This window comes from Penicillium bovifimosum (genome assembly GCF_028826915.1).
Source record: "Penicillium bovifimosum strain IBT 22155 chromosome Unknown utg000001l_segment0_segment0, whole genome shotgun sequence".
NCBI classification, from domain to species: domain Eukaryota; kingdom Fungi; phylum Ascomycota; class Eurotiomycetes; order Eurotiales; family Aspergillaceae; genus Penicillium; species Penicillium bovifimosum.
This window is the reverse complement of record NW_026622710.1, coordinates 2,773,245-2,792,627: the sequence shown is the minus strand read 5'-3', so window position 1 is coordinate 2,792,627 and position 19,383 is coordinate 2,773,245. Positions and strand designations below refer to the sequence as shown.

General features: G+C 50.9%; 7 protein-coding genes across 7 annotated transcripts; 4 read left to right on the top strand and 3 right to left on the bottom strand.

Annotated features, from left to right (window-relative positions):
* Positions 1-555: 555 nt before the first annotated feature.
* Positions 556-1,780, top strand: N7515_001060 (uncharacterized protein; the record flags this gene model as incomplete). Its single annotated transcript, XM_056661804.1, has 2 exons — positions 556-935; positions 994-1,780. The coding sequence occupies 2 exons, from the start codon at positions 556-558 to the stop codon at positions 1,778-1,780; spliced, it is 1,167 nt and encodes a 388-aa protein (XP_056526970.1).
* A 978-nt stretch (positions 1,781-2,758) lies between these two features.
* N7515_001059 (uncharacterized protein) lies at positions 2,759-3,322 on the bottom strand (the record flags this gene model as incomplete). The annotated part of the gene is made up of 1 exon (XM_056661803.1): positions 2,759-3,322. The coding sequence occupies one exon, from the start codon at positions 3,320-3,322 to the stop codon at positions 2,759-2,761; it is 564 nt and encodes a 187-aa protein (XP_056526969.1).
* Positions 3,323-3,385: 63 nt separating this feature from the next.
* Positions 3,386-3,903, bottom strand: N7515_001058 (uncharacterized protein; the record flags this gene model as incomplete). Its single annotated transcript, XM_056661802.1, has 2 exons — positions 3,386-3,656; positions 3,812-3,903. The coding sequence occupies 2 exons, from the start codon at positions 3,901-3,903 to the stop codon at positions 3,386-3,388; spliced, it is 363 nt and encodes a 120-aa protein (XP_056526968.1).
* A 2,327-nt stretch (positions 3,904-6,230) lies between these two features.
* N7515_001057 (uncharacterized protein) lies at positions 6,231-7,031 on the top strand (the record flags this gene model as incomplete). Its single annotated transcript, XM_056661801.1, has 1 exon — positions 6,231-7,031. One exon carries the CDS (start codon positions 6,231-6,233, stop codon positions 7,029-7,031), a length of 801 nt encoding a protein of 266 aa, XP_056526967.1.
* A 1,135-nt stretch (positions 7,032-8,166) lies between these two features.
* On the top strand, positions 8,167-12,554 carry N7515_001056 (uncharacterized protein; the record flags this gene model as incomplete). The annotated part of the gene is made up of 4 exons (XM_056661800.1): positions 8,167-9,232; positions 9,277-9,623; positions 9,702-10,864; positions 10,919-12,554. 4 exons carry the CDS (start codon positions 8,167-8,169, stop codon positions 12,552-12,554), a joined length of 4,212 nt encoding a protein of 1,403 aa, XP_056526966.1.
* A 1,785-nt stretch (positions 12,555-14,339) lies between these two features.
* N7515_001055 (uncharacterized protein) lies at positions 14,340-16,867 on the top strand (the record flags this gene model as incomplete). Its single annotated transcript, XM_056661799.1, has 2 exons — positions 14,340-14,467; positions 14,617-16,867. 2 exons carry the CDS (start codon positions 14,340-14,342, stop codon positions 16,865-16,867), a joined length of 2,379 nt encoding a protein of 792 aa, XP_056526965.1.
* A 2,110-nt stretch (positions 16,868-18,977) lies between these two features.
* Positions 18,978-19,356, bottom strand: N7515_001054 (uncharacterized protein; the record flags this gene model as incomplete). The annotated part of the gene is made up of 2 exons (XM_056661798.1): positions 18,978-19,255; positions 19,335-19,356. 2 exons carry the CDS (start codon positions 19,354-19,356, stop codon positions 18,978-18,980), a joined length of 300 nt encoding a protein of 99 aa, XP_056526964.1.
* Positions 19,357-19,383: the final 27 nt, after the last annotated feature.

The window sequence follows — 19,383 nt, the reverse complement described above, 5'->3', positions numbered from 1 at the left end:
CTTAAGTTCGCCACGCCCTGGGATCGAACCAAGAACCTGACGAACCCAACTGACGCCATTATGGCGTCAGCAGCCCGTGCACTGTGGTTAGACCACTACACCATGAGGGGAAATCTTTGCTAATATGACCATTTTCTTCAATATAGGAACATACCCACACAATAGGATTCCGCTATGGCCCCACATATATCCACCCTGCATGATCCCGCCGAGATCCACTCTACACCTTATTTTAATGCACATAGCACGTGCAATGTAGAACACCCGTCATCGTCTGCCACTCCAGACCGCCGCCTACTTGGCATTAGAGGATAGTAACTTAGTACTAGTTACCTGTGTATGACAGCGACGTCTGCTCTTCCACATTGATACTGTTTGGTCATGTGACCTCTGCTGAGTCTGCTCCCTCGCATTTTATAGGCTGCTTCTCACCTAGACAGTTCTTCTCTTTTTCATCCATCTTCGAATCTGCGTTTCAACCATCCTGAAATCCTCTTGGGTCTTAGCCTCTGCATTTCCCACCGTGTCCGTCTCGCACCTCACCGTGTCCGTACAATGACCTCAAAAACGCCTGCCGCCTTTCAAGTGCACCAGACCAGAAAGCCACTGAATCAATTTTCCGTCGACCTACAGGCAGCAATCAACCATGCAACAAAATTGAGCACCTATCAAAAGACAGTGGTGATAGCCTTTCACTGGCATAATGACGACATAGGAGTCGAGCCCCTCGAGAGAGAACTTTTAGGCGTCTTTCGATCTGTTTTTGGGTTTGAGACGGAGAGTTTCTCAATCCCGCTTGAGGATTCCCAGTGGATACTTCTGCACTATCTTGTCTCTTGGTCACGGCGCCACTCTGGAGAAGATACCCTCCGAATATTTGTCTACTCGGGTCATGCAGGTTGTGCCGGAAGAGTCGCCGAAACCTGGCACTTGGGGTAAGTTACGAACTCTCTAGCTTGGTTCGAGTAATGTATCTGAACTAAGAAATAACAGTGGTCAATGTAATGCCAATACCGGCAATCTGGTAGGCCCGAGCATTAACTGGTGGGAAGTCCGTGGATACATGGAACGACACCCAGGCGAAGTCTGCTATCTTTTTGATTGTTGGTCCGCAGGATCAGGGGCTTTGAGCGCATATAAGGGCGCAGAGTTTCTGGCAGCCGCCGCCTGGGATCAAATGACAACGGCGAGTATTAATTTCTCCTTAACCCGAGTTCTCATCGACGAACTGCGTCTGCTGAACGGCCGGTCCGAGACCCTGGCAAGCATTTATTCTCGAATTTTTTCCTGCGCGCAGCAGAATCAGGCTGGATCTGCACCAGTGCATATCCCTAAACCAAATTCGCCCAGCGTGACCATTGGCCGCAATCGCTCAAGGCCGGCGATCACCAGGAGTAGCGACCAAGATGCCTCCTATGTTCTAATAAGCATGAAAGTCCGGGAAGATATTCCCCTAAATCTCACTGAATGGAAAGAGTGGCTGACACGCCACATTCCTGCCCACGTGCTGTCCGCCAAGGTCACGATCGAAGGTGCTTTTCGAGGCTCCAGTCTCCTCCTTTTCACTGTTCCCGTGGAAGTCTGGACAATGATGCCGGCTAATGACCCGTGCTACGCATTTATTGCGCACGTTAAGTCGCACAATCTGTTATCCCAACCACTAACTCAGACAACCCTACCAATGCACTTCCCCCTTTATCAGGAAGAGAGAATCGGCCACGGTGAAGCCCAGACAAAAGGTCTTTCGGTAGCCCTGGACGTTCTCCGTCTCGTTGAATAGGCTTACAATCTGATTGATTATTATCCCCTTTGCTTTCTGGAGGTTGATATGTCTAGCCTCACGCTGATTCATAGAAAGAGATTATATCCTTCTCCGCAGAAGGGTACTATAGCGTAGGAGTTGTGTTGTTGAGTTTGAGAGGAATACTCGCTGTATTTTACTTTGCTGTACGCGCATTACCACGCAAACTCCGTCCAGGTCAATAACATTAGTCCGTATTGCCCGTTTGAGGAACAAAAACTGGTGGGTTTTAATTGACCCTGTATGACTATGCTAAGACACAGAAAAGTGAGCGTCAGGCACCTATCTGGATCTAAACCTTGCCAACTCCAGTGTGGAGCGGGATGAGTGGTCAGAGTTATGCCCCAATCGAAGTGGACCCTATCACGATCACATGGAGGCACCTTATCAATTTATCGGACACAACGTCGATTGCGTTCAGTCAATGTAAGCTCACCCTTGAAGTAGAACTGAGAGACAACATGAGCACTTGCTAGGTGGTCAAAGTGCATGAAGGTATTGCCAACACGTCATCGAGATATGACCTCAACAAGATAGGATAATATTTGGTAGGTACTGTTACGCCCAGTTACGAATGATGAAGAAGATCGACCAATGTAGTGGCATAAACGAAGCAACTAAGCATGAGGAGAGAAGGAAGGAAAACATCTCCGCCAGGACGTGCTGATATCCTGTCCGATAAGCAGCACGTGCCCCTCCCTTATTGTTAGATTCGTTACGTGTCCGTCTCCCTCAAGTCACATGCCTCATAGCCCCAAGTCCTCCACGACCTGTAACAGGTACTAGGTACGATGGCATAGCTCCATAAGCTTGAGGAAGAAACCTAGGCAATCCGGTGGGAGGGTGCCAACACATACACAGTAATTGGAAGAGGAAAAGAAAAAAAAGTAGAAATCCCCCTTAAGTTCGCCACGCCCTGGGTTCGAACCAGGTAAATCTGTTCTGACATCCCGAACACTAGTGGTTGGCCCATGGGATGACGAGTCGCCCAAAGCCCACGTCCGCCAGGACCTTGAAGTCGTTGAACCTCAGTTGGAGCCGGACCAGAACGGCGTGATAGCAGCCGACCTGGAACAGCGCCGCACAACTGTCCAAGATGGTCTGGCCAGCCTTCCTCGTTGCCTTGGCCAAGAATACAACATCCAATAGGTCGGTTTGCTGCTTCTCAAGGCCGTTTGAATCATCGGAACGGAGGTAGGAGCACCTGATCTTCACGGCTAGGGCGAAGTCAAATCGCAACATACGAACACCCTCCACGTGCCGCGCGTACCCGTCCACCTGATTATAGGTGAAACGGTCGTCAATGGTGGTGAGCAGATCAACGATGACTTCTCGGTATGAGAGCCGGCCCTCAATCACCTCGAAGCCCTCAACGGAGCCAAGAGAGTCGAAAACGGTCTGAGACCGGATCAAGATGTCGACGTCGGTTGTCGACCTCTTGTGGTTTCGTGCAGGCCGAGCATGGCCCTGCTCCACAACTCCGCCCAGCTTAACGGGAGTCCAGCGGAAGCGTCCCCTCATCTCGTGGGCCGGGTTTCATTTGGCCATCTGGTATAGTTTACCCAGGTCCTCGGACTTGCGTCGTCAATCAAGGGCCTTGGCAAAGAGCTGATCTACACCACGCTCATTGACTCTCGGTCTGACAGCAGCAAGTTTTGCCCGGTAGTCAGCTTCCTGGCGTGCCTGGGCTCTCATCCAGGCATCCTCGGATCGAGACGCTCGCATCGGCTCCCTACAGAGCTGCGACTCCCACCTCTCGAATCTCACTGCCAGCACCTTGGCTTCGGCCGCCAGGGCTGCGGCACCGTGGTTTGGGCGAGGCTCAGTGGCCTCAGGGCTAGGAGTGGGGCTGAGGCTGTACAGGTCAGTAATGATTTTGTATCTTTCAATCGCTTTGGGCGCAGGGTTTGGACAAGTCTTTCGAGAGCCCGATCAAGGGGAGGAGGGGATTTGGAAAGAATGTTTGAATGAGACACCGACTGGGGACTTGGGTTGAGGACTCGGGCATACGTACTTGGAACGACTATGCCGCCATTTGCGATTGAAGAAAGAGCCCAGTAGTGCCTGAACTGGGGACTGTATATAGCCAGGCACATGGCCATGGCGAACAAGCAAATGATTTAATCGACGGAAAGCATTTTCAACTTTTGCCGAGAATCTTTATTGATAATCTTTGCGTTGAAGGCAGAAGTCTCAAGACAGAAGTTGGAAAGATAAGTGGGAAGAGAGAGGAAGAGAGAAGAGAAACAAAAGTCGAGAGGCGGGATTTAATAGCAGTTCTGTACGCGTTCCTTCTGAACTCAGCAACTACCCATCCAAAACTATGCCCAGCCACAATAGGTAAGGTAATACAATGAGCAATAATCCAATCACGAGACTATTTTGAACTTGTCTTCTTCCACATACACCCATTGTTCCCTACTACGCGCGCAGATCAACTGTCGCGCTCGCGCCAGGCAAATCGCGACTACTGGCCCAAAAGGGACCAGACACCAGTTCAAGAAAAGGTGTTATCTACCTGAATCTATACTGTAGACAGTACATGGCTTCGATGTTAAAATGCCCTCTCCATTGTCGTAGACGCTGCAAATGGAATTTTAAAGCGCGTTGGCTCCGTCCGGCGCCGTCGGACCCGCCACGGCGCCAAGCCTCAGCCACCCGCTCTCACGTGCGGTGGACCCACACTGCACAGGCCGCACATGGGACATTAACCTTATATATGACGTACATATTGACAGGATAATGTCTGACAAGTCTTGGCTTTCCCTTTCCGTTTTAGTGCTCACCCCAAGCCGCTTTTTGCTCACTGAGTAAAACTGAGCACACCCCTGAGTATTGTATAAGCATTGTTTTCGCTCACTGAGCATCACCTGACCCTTATGTAAGCCAGATGAACCGTCACTGAGCAATCCGATCCCACTCACTGAGCGTGATCTGAGCGCTCTGATTTGCTCACTGAGCACCCCGATCCCACTCACTGAGCGTGACCTGACCGCTCTGTCTTGCTCACTGAGCGCGACCTGAGCGAAGCGGAAGAACTAAGTCAGCAGCTCTCCTCAATAAAATGCACCGCGCTAGCCTCATCCAATGCACTTTTTGCCGCTTGCTCCTAGGAATACGACTTCAACGATAGCGACCTGAACATTTGCAAAACCATTCTAGACGTATAGGCCATGTCTACTGGATGGTCTAGCCTCCCATAATGGCATTCGCGACCCCTCATTTGCCCGATATATTCTAACTACTACAAATAAAACACCTCAGAAGCCTGGTAGGTATTCCTAGGAGCTTCCAGAACCTTTGTGCCGCCACAATGTGATTGGTGAGACAGGATAGATCCTAGGAGCTCAAGTGCTGGTACCCATTCGCGAGAACTGGTGCCACTAATGCTGAGAGTCAAAGTATATAAAGAAACACCGATCCCTCCTCAAGGCCTCATAAAATCTGCTCATAAATTTAGCAACTTCAGTGATCCAGGTCTGTCTCTTTTCAACCCCTCAGCCAGAGTAAAAGCCTAATCATTATGCAGATAGTCTGATGCCGCAAAGAAAACCGACAACCTGATCGATACCCAATATTTCGCAACCGATGAGAGTTGCAATGCCGTTTCCTGCGTATGCCCGAGCTCTGAGTTCGTTATATATGGTTGAGAGCCAAACGGGGAGATGTACGAAAAACTTCAAGTAACTACGGCCTCTCTAGTTATAACTAGATTTATAGTAGTTTGAGGTCCTATCAATTCCGAGGACACTGCCTGATCTCATCCATCTCATCTAAGGGTATCTAGTTACTACTTTCACTAATTAGTAAACTTAGCGTCCTTCGTTAAATAACTACTAACTACTTTCCAGCTAGCCGAAGCCGCAAAGTTCTTGGCTCATTCTTACAGTACTACCCTTAGCATAACTATTCGGTAGCACTGATAAATTACCCGAAGAAAGCCGCAGGATCCATGTCAGGAAGAGTCATAGGAGCCAGGCTGGAGCCTTATGAAGTCTGTGTGTAATATTTACCCGTTAGCGTTGACTACTCGAACTAGGCACTGTAACGCTGCAACTACTCCGTACGCGGAAGCGAGAGCCAAGGGCTTGGCAGGGGACTGCAAACTTGCAAAGGCAAACTTCCAGCCCAGGGTCTTTAGTTTAGCCCAGTTGTTGATAGGAGCATGAGCTGCCAAGCCGCTACTTGTATACTTGTATGCGGGCAAGGATTAAAGGTCTCACATGGTCTTTCAACCCCCAACACCCATTTGATTGCCTTTGGTGTCTAGCTGAGCGCTGGCCCCCTAATATCCCTAATATTCTTGTTCATCTTACCTTCACTGGTTACCAATTTGGTTCGCTATTTTGCAGTTTGTCTTAAATCTGCGGAGTGTTTTCTCGCTCCCATCTCTCCGTGATCACATTCGAAGGTCGGACTTGCCCTCATCATGCACATTTCAACGACAACCTGGATGCTCGCTGCCTGTCTGGGGACTGTGATCAATGCTTCTGATGTACTGGAAGTGAATCTGGTTTTCCCGCGCAATGAAACATATGCGCCCAACGACACGTTCCCTGTTGTCTTTGCGTTCAAGAATTCCGAGCTCGCGAGACACCTTAACCCCTCAATCAGTTACAGTCTATGGAACGAGGTTGACAACTCAGCCGACATCCTGTGGCATGAACTCAGCTGGGTAAACTGGACAGCCCAGGAAACCTATTTTGCCTACAGATACAGCGGCACCTTCAGCACCGAGGGTCGTTGGAGAGTACTCTGGACCCTAGGCTGGAATCGTTGCAACGTGGAATCACCCGAATATGGCAACGGGGTGATCAGCACCAGCAACACCAGCTCAACCGTGTTCACCACCAGCAATTCTGCCCCAAAGCTGGACCCCGTTGCTGCTACAGCCAACAAGACATGTACCGGGCAACCAGGCGTGGCGATCAATGTGACCGACAAAACCAAGTCCGTCAGCAGCGCGCTTTGGGAGGGCGGTAAATACACCAACCATACATGCGCCGTTGTGGCAGCCTCCCCGACCCCTTCAACGAATCCCTGTCGGACTCAAATTGACGAGACTGCTCTCGCCAGCATGGAGGCCTCTAGCTGGGCCAGTTACTGCGATTCCAACTTCAACGAGCCAGCCGAGTGCTCGGATAAGAAGAGCTCCGCACAACCATTGGCGGTGGCGGGCCTCTCCTGCTTGCTAGGCCTTACTGGGGCGTTGGGTTTCTTTCTCGTGTGACCAGGCAACTCTCTTCTACTGATTGATGCCCTACTCCTGCTGCAGAGTCTTGATTAATTCGATTCCTTTCTTTCTGTCCATATCGTTCAGACACTCTACTTGATAATTCCAATTCAATACCCAGGCGTTGCAATTGACCCACATGATCCGTATCTTAAAAGTCTGACGCCTGTTACGTTGGTGCACGTCCTTCGCTTATGTAGAGTAGCCTCTCATCTAGAGCTAATATCAGCTATTGGTCCTTCAATTCGGAACTAAGGAACATTGTCTTACAAGCTCCTCTTAGCGGCAGATTAGTAAACGCCGGGATCACACGCAACTTTTGGCATCGTCCTAGTTAGTTCCTCCGCACTGTCCCCCAAGGCGGCTACACGGCCTAATCAGGGTCGTATCGAGATTGAACCCCTGGTGGCTAAAAAAATGACAATGTGCCCCTGCATAACAAACCAGTGTCTACTAGGACTAGGCACAGTAATCTCAATCATTTACCGAAATGGTCAAGGCCACAGGATGTGGTCCGTGGGCTGCAGCATGGCCTGCGGGAGCATAGATCAGTTCCGGTGTGGAGAGTCGAGACCATGGCTTAAGCCTTGCGGGATAGGATTCCCACGATATCAAAGATGCCAAGGCCCTAATCTTGCCCTACTTTAGGGGAGTCCGGAATCTGACCGAGCTAGATCAGGAATTTCGTTTTCATCAAATTTCGACATTTCCAATTACCCTGACTAGGCATCTTCATGGTAGCGAGTGACCCTGCGGCCCCTGTAAGGGCTTCGTATGAGCACAAACCGGGCGCCAAATACTAGTACAGGATGACATTTGGCTGAGCCGGCGTGATCCGTGAAATGAGCGGATGCAACCCGGGGTCCAAGCTAAGTATACCAAGACTTGATACTAGGGCCTCCAGGACTCGGAAATTGAGGATTGATATCCGTGGCGAAAAGATGGGAAAGATCTCTCGACATCCCGAGGTCTATAAGGCTAACACAATCATTTTCAAGGGAGGTCGTTCAGTCAAACATTCATTCTATGCTCATCCATTGATGAGATCTTTCCCTTTCATCGATTATAGTCACTCGTCCGATACTTTTCTCGCTCTCTTCACTTTTTCTCTATTGATCTTTCTTTGGAAGGTATGGTGTCTTTGTCCTTCACGGCGGCAGTGAGGACTTTTGTCCTCCTGCTCGCCGTCAATGGCGCCAGGGCCTCACCAGGATTCAAAAGTTCCGCCTGGCCAAGGTCTGGCTACAACCCCTGCCCTGAGCGATGTGCCATCTCCGGCCCCAAACAAGGAAACTGGTCTGTTTACCCCGACTTCCGGCAGATCAAGAAATGCAAAGAGGCCATGTTCTACAGCTTCGGTCTGTACGACCCCGTTGATGACCGGGATATGAAGCACAAGATTCATGCTTGCTCGTCCTTTGGTCCTGACTTCTCCACAATCCCCGCTTCGAACGTCCGGGTTGCTTCCGGGGAAGCCATCGATGTTGAGTTCGAGGTGGGCTGGTGGCAGGAAGGGTTTGGCCTTGCAACTTCGGGGCTCCGGTCCCTTGTCAAGCAGATCCGCCAGTATGCTGATAATGGGCATGGGGCCACTGATAGGCCCTTCATCATCTATGGCCAGTCTGGTCAGGCTACTATCGGTCTCTATATTGGCCAGGGTCTGCTGAATCAAGGCCTCTCGCAATCGGCCTTAAAGATGTTTCAAGACAACCTGGGAAATTTTACCGACACATCGCCGAGCTTGGCCATGCAGCTCTGTGAGAAAAACTATGACAGCGCCCACATCTTCGGCATCGTTGGTTCTAGCGACGGACAGTTTACTTCTATCCAGAATCGTCTCCAATCTTGGGCCAATGGAACGTGCTTGTCGTTCGAGGAGTCTACAAGACTTCCTGGCTCAGCTACCTTCACCACACCACCCATACAGTCAAATCGCACCGTCTCCAGTGCCGAAGTCAGCCCAACTTCCGTGGCCACAAAACTTGGTGCCCGTGCTGAATGCCGCACGATTCAGGCTGAATTCGGCACTGCCTGCCCTGAGCTGGCTGTCATGTGCGGTATTTCTGCGGCAGACTTTACCAAGTACAACCCAGGGTCTACCTTCTGCTCTGACGGAAGCCCAAGCAGCACGTTTGCTGTTCCGCGGGAACCCTTCCCGATTTCAGCCCTGACCAAAACGATGATGGTTCATGCTTTTCGTACGAGGTCAAAGAGGACGACAACTGCGACAGTCTCGCTGCAGAATATAGTATCACCAAGGAAGAGATCCAAGAATTCAACAAAAACACCTGGGGTTGGAGCAATTGTGACCCTCTCTTTGCGAAGTCAATCATTTGCCTCAGCAAAGGCACTCCGCCGTTCCCTGCCGAGATCGCAAACGCACAATGTGGTCCTCAGAAGCCAGGCTCAAAGTCGCCAACCGATGGCTCCAACATCACTGACCTCAACCCCTGTCCGCTGAACGCTTGCTGCAACATTTGGGGGCAATGCGGGATCACCAATGACTTTTGTATCGACACCAACACCGGTGCCCCAGGAACTGCGAAGAAGGACACCTTCGGCTGCATCTCCAACTGTGGAACCGATATTGTGAAAGGCAGTGGAACCGGTGACATCCGCATTGGCTACTACGAAGGATACAGCTCGACACGAAAGTGTTTGTTCTAGGATGCCCTTCAGATCGACAGCTCCAAGTTTACACACATTCACTTTGGCTTCGGCACATTGACGCCTTCCTTTGATGTCGAGACGGGTGATATACGTTCTACCTACAACTTTGGTGAATTCAAGAAGATCAAAGACGCAAAGAGGATGTTGTCATTTGGTGGCTGGGACTTCTCTACCATGCCTGACACCTACCAGATCTTCCGCGACGGAGTCAAGCCCGCGAACCGGCTGTCAATGGCCCAGAAGATTGCAGCTTTCATCAAGGACAATGACCTTGACGGCGTCGACATTGACTGGGAGTATCCCGGCGCTCCTGATCTCCCAGATTTCGACCCCGGAACCGAGGAAGATGGTCCCAATTACCTCGCTTTCCTTGCCGTTCTCAAGAACCTGTTGCCTGGCAAAACCGTCTCTATCGCAGCACCTGCCTCGTACTGGTACCTGAAACAGTTTCCCATCGCGCAAATCGGCAAACTTGTGGATTATATCGTCTTCATGACCTATGATCTCCACGGTCAGTGGGATGCCAACAACGGCTATTCTCAGGAGGGATGCGATGACGGCAATTGTCTGCGCAGTCAGGTCAACCTCACAGAGACTAAGCAGTCATTGGCCATGATTACCAAGGCAGGGGTCCCCAGAAACAAGGTCATCGTCGGTGTGACCAGCTACGGGCGAAGCTTCAAAATGGCCGAAGAAGGATGCTACGGTCCCAACTGCGCGTTCGTCGGTGACCGATTGAATTCACAGGCGAAGCCGGGCAGATGCACGGACACAGCTGGGTACATCTCCGACGCCGAGATCAAAGAGATCTTGAACAGTCCAAAGCGAGCAGTTACCGAATCATTTGTCGATCCTAGCAGCAACAGTGACATCCTCATCTATGATGGCACGGAGTATGTTTCCTACATGGGCTCCGCTATCAAGGCGACGCGTGCTACTCTCTATTCATCATGGGGTCTGGGAGGCCTCACTGACTGGGCCACTGATCTTCAGGACTACAATGATCCCCCTCTTCCGGCAAAGTCTTGGGACGACGTCTTCAAGCTGATTGACAACGGGGAGAACCCCAAGGCGGATCACACGCGAACTGGAAACTGGACCGACTTGGATTGCATGCACGAAATGATTGTCGATGCGAATCAATACACGCCTTCTGAGAAGTGGGAAGCTTTCCGAGCGGACGAAGCTTGGGAAGATGTTGTCTGAATCTTCAGAGACACGGACAAGAAGAATGGCATCACGTTCATTGATTCGGCCGCACAAACCCTGACTATGGTGGAGGGAGCCAACTGTGGATCTCTTTTGGAAGACAGCTGTGTTGTACAGCCGTGTCCAGCTGGCGCGAACGGCCCGACTTCTGGACCGGCGGCGATGCTGATCTGGAATTCTTTGGTACAGCTTCATCTCATCTTCAGGGACTACCACAGACTTATCGGAGAAGCCGAAGTTGAAGGTGCCCTGTCGCTCCAAGATCTGGAGAATAAGTTTGCGCCCATCCCGCCCGAGGGGGACAACACCTGGAAACTGCTGCTTATTGATCTTCTCACTGTTGGAACACTCGGCACGGCAGGACCGATCTTCAACACGGTCATCAAGAGACTCCCTTATTTCCTCGAGAAACCAAGCCATCTCGATAATTATAAGGATACTACCATGAACATGATTGGACAGGGTACAACCGTCGCTAAAGACTTGATCGACAGCCCCCGCTCCCCGTGGACGCCGGAGTCACAGGCTGAGTTCTCAAATTATATGGCACAGGTCGTCACTGGCTGGAAGAACATGACCTCTTGGTCACTTGGGGAAGATTTCTCCGGGAAGGATGATTCAATCGAGCGCCTTGGAAAACTCATCTCCAACGGAAAGCTCGGCAAAGGGAAATCCGTGTTGTCTTCCGACGAACCGGATGACAAGCAGGATTACAACAGCCTGGTGGCCAGCATCAAGAAGTGCTTCTTCGGGTTTACCATCCCCGCTCTCTGGCAGGCTTCGAAATCCTACCCATTTGTCATGGGCGCCGGTCATGATTGTGGAAGCAAAGAAATCACCGATTACCTCACAGAGGACAACATGGACGCCACAGGTTCCTGTGTCGACGGCAAGCAGTACTACCTCGTATATCCAAAGGGTGACTCCGATGATTGCAAAGTGATCTGTTATGACAAGGGGCCCTGCCAGACCCAGTGCACCAACGCCAAATTCTCGCCGCTTCCAGGCCTCAGCTACCTCAACGGCACAAGCTACGGTGGCATCAGCAAGGACGATCTGATCAAGGGATCCGTCCGCACATGGATCAAAAACGGAAAAGAAAACGGCGGCAAAACCCCGGATCCCACCGATGAGGAGACAATCGATAACATGATGAACGCGGATGTCACAACGCCTGGATACGTGCGAATCCCCGTCTGCAGTCCCGAGCGCGCCTACAAATCCTGGGACACGACCAAGGCAGGCTCCAGCGCAAATTACCCCTGCGACATCCCGCCGGGCAAAAACACTTGCGGAGACTCGACTTTTGAGAATGACACCACCGATGGATCGCCTCTCGCTGACGACTGTCTTGTCATTATCAAGAACTGGGAAGGCGACGGTGGGACAAGCTGGAAGCCCCTCGTTCCTGGCAAGCCGCACCGCGAGCTTGGCAGTTATGGGACTTGCGCCATTGGTGTGGAGGCGACCAAGGTCGATGGCAATGCGGATTTTACTGTCGGTGGGCAAGATGCCATTGATCTTATCAATGAGTCAATCAAGCGGTTTAAATGGGAAGGCAAGGTTGGAGCGAGTGGAACCATGAAGTGCGATGGTACCATCAAGCAGCAGTCAGTTCTTTGGGGCATCTATCACACTTGATGCCTGAGTATATAGGGTGCTTCAGATACCTTACTAGATAGGGCTAAGTAGTTATATAACTCTCAGACCATCATTTGGGAACTCGTTTCTTTTAAAAAGTTATTCTACTTAATCGCTAGGGACCTCCTTATACACCTTCGGGCTTGTTCATGCAGAGGGATAACGCAGGGTCAAGCGGGTGCCGGGGTGCGTATGAAAGTGTTTGCCCCTGTACGACTCCGAATGGTGTACAGAGTCACTGTTCACAAAGCCCAGTGCCCAGTGGCGGAGTGGCCTGTGTTCAGAGTGTTCTCAATTGTAAATTTTTGGATCTGCGAAAGCTGTAGGAGCTTGTGTTCCTTGGATGAGCTCCGGGTACTTGGATTGACAGGCAGACACCATAGAAATCCTTAATCCTCTTGGCCAATAAGCCATCAAATCCTCTTTTAGGGGAATCTAATGGAATCCAGTCGATTAAATTTGTCTAGCGATTATTTCAAACATGCCGGTCGTTGGCATGCTGAAAGCCTGGGGAGATTGCCTCGTGCGGTACCCATAAGTCACTTACATAGGACAAGGCCGTCATTTCCCTAGTACGGGCAGAATCCACCAGTGGACGGCGGCCTCGTTCCTTATCCCTTTGGCCCCATGGATACATTGCTTGGGGAGATGTTGGAAACTCTATTGTCAGTAGCGGACCACAGCCGAAGCATTTCAAGGGCGGCATGAGTGCTGTTTATTTATCAGGTGTATATAAAATACAGTAACAGGCCGAGCCGCCAGAGAAAATACACAACCCTTTTTTTGCCCTTCTCCGGATCGACCGTGCTGGGGCCCACACTCCATCCCAGGGTGGGTCACCAATGATAAATTGCAGTAGTAGGCCGCCATTCACATGAGCATATGAGCATATAGCATGCATAGCCCATACAATGAACATCGAATCCATGAATTTACATTGTGTTCACATTGAATGTATATAAAAATTAGGATAACTGATAATCTGGATGTATAGCCAGTGCTAATACCAGGTATCACGCACATAGAGAGCTTGTACAGAGACCACTATTAGTTATGCAGGCCACAACTCCTGAAGGCTATGGTGTCTTCATCACAGAAGTCCGGAGAGGACAGCAGATTTTGATTGCCCGGTCAACATTGCAACTGTAATTGATTGAAAGTATAGGTACCTTGAGGAACGAGCGTTGCCAAAGGCTACATTGAAATTACTTGGAAAGGAGCGATCTAGAGTCCATTTCTTTGTTCTATTAATGCATCATTCTATTGATTGTTTGCCATTGTTCAATCTGCCGTTTCTCACTGACAAACGGGATTGTCGCTTCAGTCTCGAACAAAGAAATTCACTTCTAAATCGTCGATCAGAGCGCTCCTGGGTCACCAATCAGACCCTGGGACATCATTGATTCTGGTCTCGTCCAGGACTATAAAATCTTCCTCCTTTCCAACCCTTTCTCCTCTCTTACCCTTCATCAGTTTGATTTTTATTTATTTATATTCCATCTAAGTACAACATGAACCCCAACAACAAAGTCTCCCCAAACCACAACCAAAAGTAAGTCACATCAGCTTTCATACCTTGGCCGCGTCTACTCCCTGTATCTCCCTTGACACGTCCCTTCACCTGTACTCGATGATTACTGTGAGACCTGTTTAGTCATATCTATCCATCCATCGACTCATTCTTAGCGACATCGTTTCTGACATCTTCTTCGCACAGTGGAGAAGGGAGAAAGACCAACACTCCCTAAGGGACCACCGCGTCGGAACGGTGTCATTCCCTTTCAGATGGCGCCGCCTGATAACCTCGCGCTCCCAGAGGAGCAGAAGCGTCCTGGCACCCCATTTACAGGTACCACCTCAAGGACCGCTGCCTCTGCTGCGCTTGTGGAGGCCTCCGAGTCACCGCCAAGGAAGTGCCTCGGTGGCTTGGTCCCAGGTGTCACTTTGGGGACTGTCCCGATCCAAAGTGGTCCTTCTTCTATCCCGACAACCTACAAACAGGGTTCCCCGCAGGGGAAACCCCCCTGGTGGACCCCGACACATCCAAAACCCCTTCTTTCAGATCCTCCAACATCCGAAACCAGCGCATTGACGGCCCCTGGCTATCAGAGACTGGCCCCTCTGGGGCAGTCCCCAGCACGACTATCCCGGCCATCTCCGACCATCGGCTCCAGCAGGCGCAGCGTGAGATCATCGCGCTGAACAACAAGCTCGCTGATGCCGAAGACATAATTGCTCGACAAGAGATCGAGAAGGCTGACTCCAAGCCAAAGGAGTCGTCTATGGAACCGAGGATTTACTGCGACTTCATTGTCCCCCGAGAGAGTCCCCGCTCCCAGAACAAAGAGGAGATCGCGAGACTATCAGCCAAATTCGATGTCCTTGAGGCTCGCTATAAGGAAGCCATGAGGGCACTGGAGAAGGCTGAGGGCGACACAGATGCGGGCTCCGCTTGGCGTGGCAAGTACGGGAGCGACGATGAAGCCTGGAAGGCGCTTTCGGACCTCGTGGAAGAAATCGACGATGACAACCTTCGTATACGCCATACCGACGGACAGGGGAGTGTGCACGAACTCCTGGCCCAAGAAAGCAAGGTCCTTGGCATGGAGTTTCTGAAGCACAGACAGAGGCACGCGCAGCGTGAAATACCATCTACAGAGGCTACCACTGGATCGATTCCACAAGGTTCGCAATCAATCAAGCGACTGAAGCACGCCACAGAGGTCAATGACCTGATGTCTAATCCCACCGAGAACCAGATCGCCGAGTTCAATCAACCGCACGATGGATCACAGACTGGGGAATATTTGGCTCCGCCTGATGGTTACATGGAATGGCAGGAGACCAAGGAGTGCCTCTTGAGTCCGTGGACACCTATTCACAGACCACCACTCGTCGAACAAATCCCACAGGCAGAAGAGCGCATGGGATCCGTGGATTGGACCCTTTGGACAGAGCGCAAGAGGCGGATCAGCAGAAGAACGGTCGTCGAGGCTAGCCCTGAGTTGCTTGCTCGGATTGACGAGATTCAGCCATGCAACGGGCAAGTCGCAGAAGAAACGGTCCGCAAGACCGAATCTTTGTTGCTTGGCCGGGATGAGTCAATCCCAGCCCGGTCTATCCAGCCCGTCCATCTGCAGCTAGTCCCGGCGCAGCCAGTTTTGCAAGTGCAACCCGAAAGCGTTCAGACAGAGGAGGCGTTAACTCCGGAAGTTGTGAGTCAATCCGCTATTTCGCAGCCAACTATCAACATTCCACAGACCTCCGAGCAGGTTCCTCTCGAGGCAGCTATGAGCGTGCACAAAGTGCACTTCGCGACTGTTCCGACGGAAGTGCCAACTCAAACCACCATGAGTGTGCTCACTGGTTCTCAGACGACGCCAACGACTCAAACCGTTTTAGAGTACTATGACAAAGTCGCCACCGAGGGAGTTCTGAATGAGCCTGCTCTCTATCCGCAGGCGCATGCTGCCCTGAAGCCTTCTCCACCGGAAGACAATAACTCTGCTTGGTCTGACGAAGAGAGGTGGCCAGCTCTTGAAAGCCAGGGGCCTTCGGAGACAGGTCCGACCTCGCCCACGCTGACAATGCCCGGTTCCTACGTTTTTGACACGCTTGATGAGGTTGTGCAGGCGCCAGCTGCTGTTGAGCTGTCCTTTGTTCACGAGTCAACACACGGGAGCTTGCGTACCGGTACTCGTTCGCACCTCGAGGTTCTGTTGTCTCAGCGCGAGGAGCGTAGACAGACAGAGTCGGCACTCATGCCAACTCCCGAGGGGCTGCAGGTCGCATCAGCCTCTCGAGACCCCACCTCTTCCCAGGTAGCTAGTCCCGAAGACGGTCCGGCAACAGGGACAGTCCGTGCGGCTGTTTCCGAGGGCGCAGAAAGGGTCGAGGATGCCGATAGCCCTGAAATGCTGAGCGAAGAGCAGACTACAGGAGAACGACGGGAACAATCGGGCGGCAGAGAGGCAACTTCTGGTCATCAGAAACCAGATGCCAAGTCCTCCGGCCCACCCGCCGTCACTGCTACATCTGAAGCGTCTGACATGCAGGAGGGATCGGCTTTGCTGAAGGAACTGTGGGTAGGAGCTCGTCGGTTGACCTTCGGCTTATCCGTTTTGATGATCCTCATCCTATGGTCATTCCCCTTGTGGGCCAGGTATCTTGGGCATTGGCGGTACGCCATGGAGGGACCGGAACAGTTCCTATCAGAGCTCCGTGAGGAGCATGGGTATGGCGTTCCCATCGTGGGGCGCCTGATCTATATCTTCCTGCGTTTTTGTGCTGGAGATCGGACCTTGTTCGGTTGAAGGCAAGTGCTTAAGCGCGTGCGACGTGCGGAGAGGTCGCAATTTGATCAAGTGGAGAGACTTAAGGGGTCACCTCTTGCTAACTAGATTAGACGGAACCCGAAAAGGCAGGAAGCTGGCAAGCCCAATGGTTGCCGCTTCACCTACGCTGAGAAGTGTCCGTTACCAAAGACAAGGGGACAAAAACCATTCTTTTGAGTAGTAAGGTTACCATAGTACTATTCCAAGGTGGTAACACCCTCGTTGGTTGCATGTGAAGTAAGAGCTACAATGGAAGTACATGTGATGGAATCTAGAGGAGCCAAGGGGAACCAATCGTAATGAATATCATAAAAGATGAATGAGTTGATTTGAGTTGATCAGAGGACAAGGAAACTCAGCCGGAAAATCTTGCCATCCGCTAAGGCAAATCTAGACTAGCGTATATACATGAATGATCCACCTCGACACAATAAAACAGCAATTATTGTATGTGAAATGCAAGAGATAAGAATCAAGATCAAAACAGATTACAGATACATATATCGATTTAATGCTGTTAAACTAGTAAATCAGTATATCTAATTGACTGCCCCCTCTGCTAGAAAACAAATGTTGGCTAAAGCAGAGGTGGGCTTACAAGCGCTGAGAGGACTCCGGTTCGCACCTAGTACACGCTAAATCACGGGTAGGGGCATCAGCCAATCATCCTACGCGCCCAATTTCTTGACGGACTTTTCAGATAACTTTTCGGATAATTGCGGCGTGAAGCGTCCGTCGCCTCATACGGAGTACAGTACCCAGTATACCTAGACTAGGTATGTTTTCATCTGCTGGTCTTCTCCGGTCATTTCAATGCCCATTTACGCATTTAGCCTCGATTTGACTTCAAATGTCATTGACTCATTCATCATTAGCTTCTTGTGCTTGCCCAGGTGATCCATTACTCGGACCTTACTATGACCGACATTATCTTCAGTTTGGAAGGCCTCACATTCAATTGGATTGGATTGTCTGAATACTGTTGGTGCAGTCCTCGCAATTGCAGGCCTAGACAACCTCCAGTTGGAATCCAAGTTGCCTAACAATTGAGGTGTTTCGAATATACCTCAATAGCAACCACATCTGCATTAAATTTGTGATGGTAGACTTCATCTTTTCACACAAATGGTAGGGAGTTCGGCGAACATCTCCCATGCTCGGCCAGGAAGAGCTCCATCAGCCAGTCCTCGCCATGCCTCAGGCTACTATTGATGCCTTGCCCCCCGTCGAGGGAAGAGGGCCTCCTCTACTCATGATACGCCATGCAATCACATGTACTTTGATACTTCGTCCTCTGCTCTCTGGTAACGAGCATGGTGTGGCTGGTATCTCAGAGCCTTTCTTTCGTTTGTTTCACTACTGTACCAGGCGAATGGCGGCGCAATGGGCGCGAAATCTTTCTATTTGCATAACGACTCTATCTCAAGCTCTATTTTCTGGATAGTAGCAATGACATTTTCTAAGTTGACTCTTTTCATTCTATACATCTCATGTCAGACCCTTCTCCCCGTAGCCTCCAATACGTATGTTTACAAGGTCGTGCGCGTTTGTCGATCTGGAAGCTTCCAATGGATTTCCGAGCCCAGGAAACGTGCATGACAGGTACAACATAGGGGTTTCAGATTGCGGTAAGCTTGCCATGATTTTGTCTGATGTCTCCCCATCATCGGCAACCTGTAGCTTTGTATCATAGCTGTAGGCCCTGACACTGCACATGCAGAGACTGCCTGAACCTGAACATCGTACCTGTAATGCAGTCTGCCACGTTCGCATTTCTTGCTGCGAACTTGTGATAGTTTTGTCTGACATCCTCATCATCAGCATCTGAACGCTGTCTCATGGCTGCGGACCCTGACACTACAAAGACTGCCTGACTCTTGATATCATACCTGTAACGGAGGCTGCGCTATTCGCTCCTGTCTGCCTGCGCGAGCCATTACACAGTTAGCATAGCCGATTATTGATGTTATAATGCTGCCGTCCGTCACGAGACTATATAGGCTGATCAAGAGCAGTGTTCCCTTGATGAGTTGGGTATGTAGCAGTGCCAGTGGTGGTTCGGAAAAGCGCTGCCTAATCCAGAATGACCCTATTCACCTCGCCGGCGCTTGCTCCGAACAACATCTTCAGAGGGCTCCCGCCCAATCCGGCGTCGCCTGAATCGCGGCAGCTGGGACCTCATGACCGGAGCCTTCTCTTTGCAGGTGAGGTATAGGGCATGGTCAAGAGCTTTTTCCCAATTTGGCGTGTCTTCTGCTCGGCGCGGCTGGGAGGTGATAGCCGGAATCTTCTCTTTCCAGACGAGGCATGGGCATGGTCGAGAGCTGCCGCCGTATTTGTCAATTCTCATGCGCGCAGATGCGTTGCCTAGTCTGGATCAATCGACATAAATAGAGGATCTTCTCCAGTCCAATTCTTTTCTTTCTTCTCCTTCTCCTGTACACACTTTCATCCATTTCCCGCATCATTTTGTCTTCCCTCAAAGACTGTTTTCA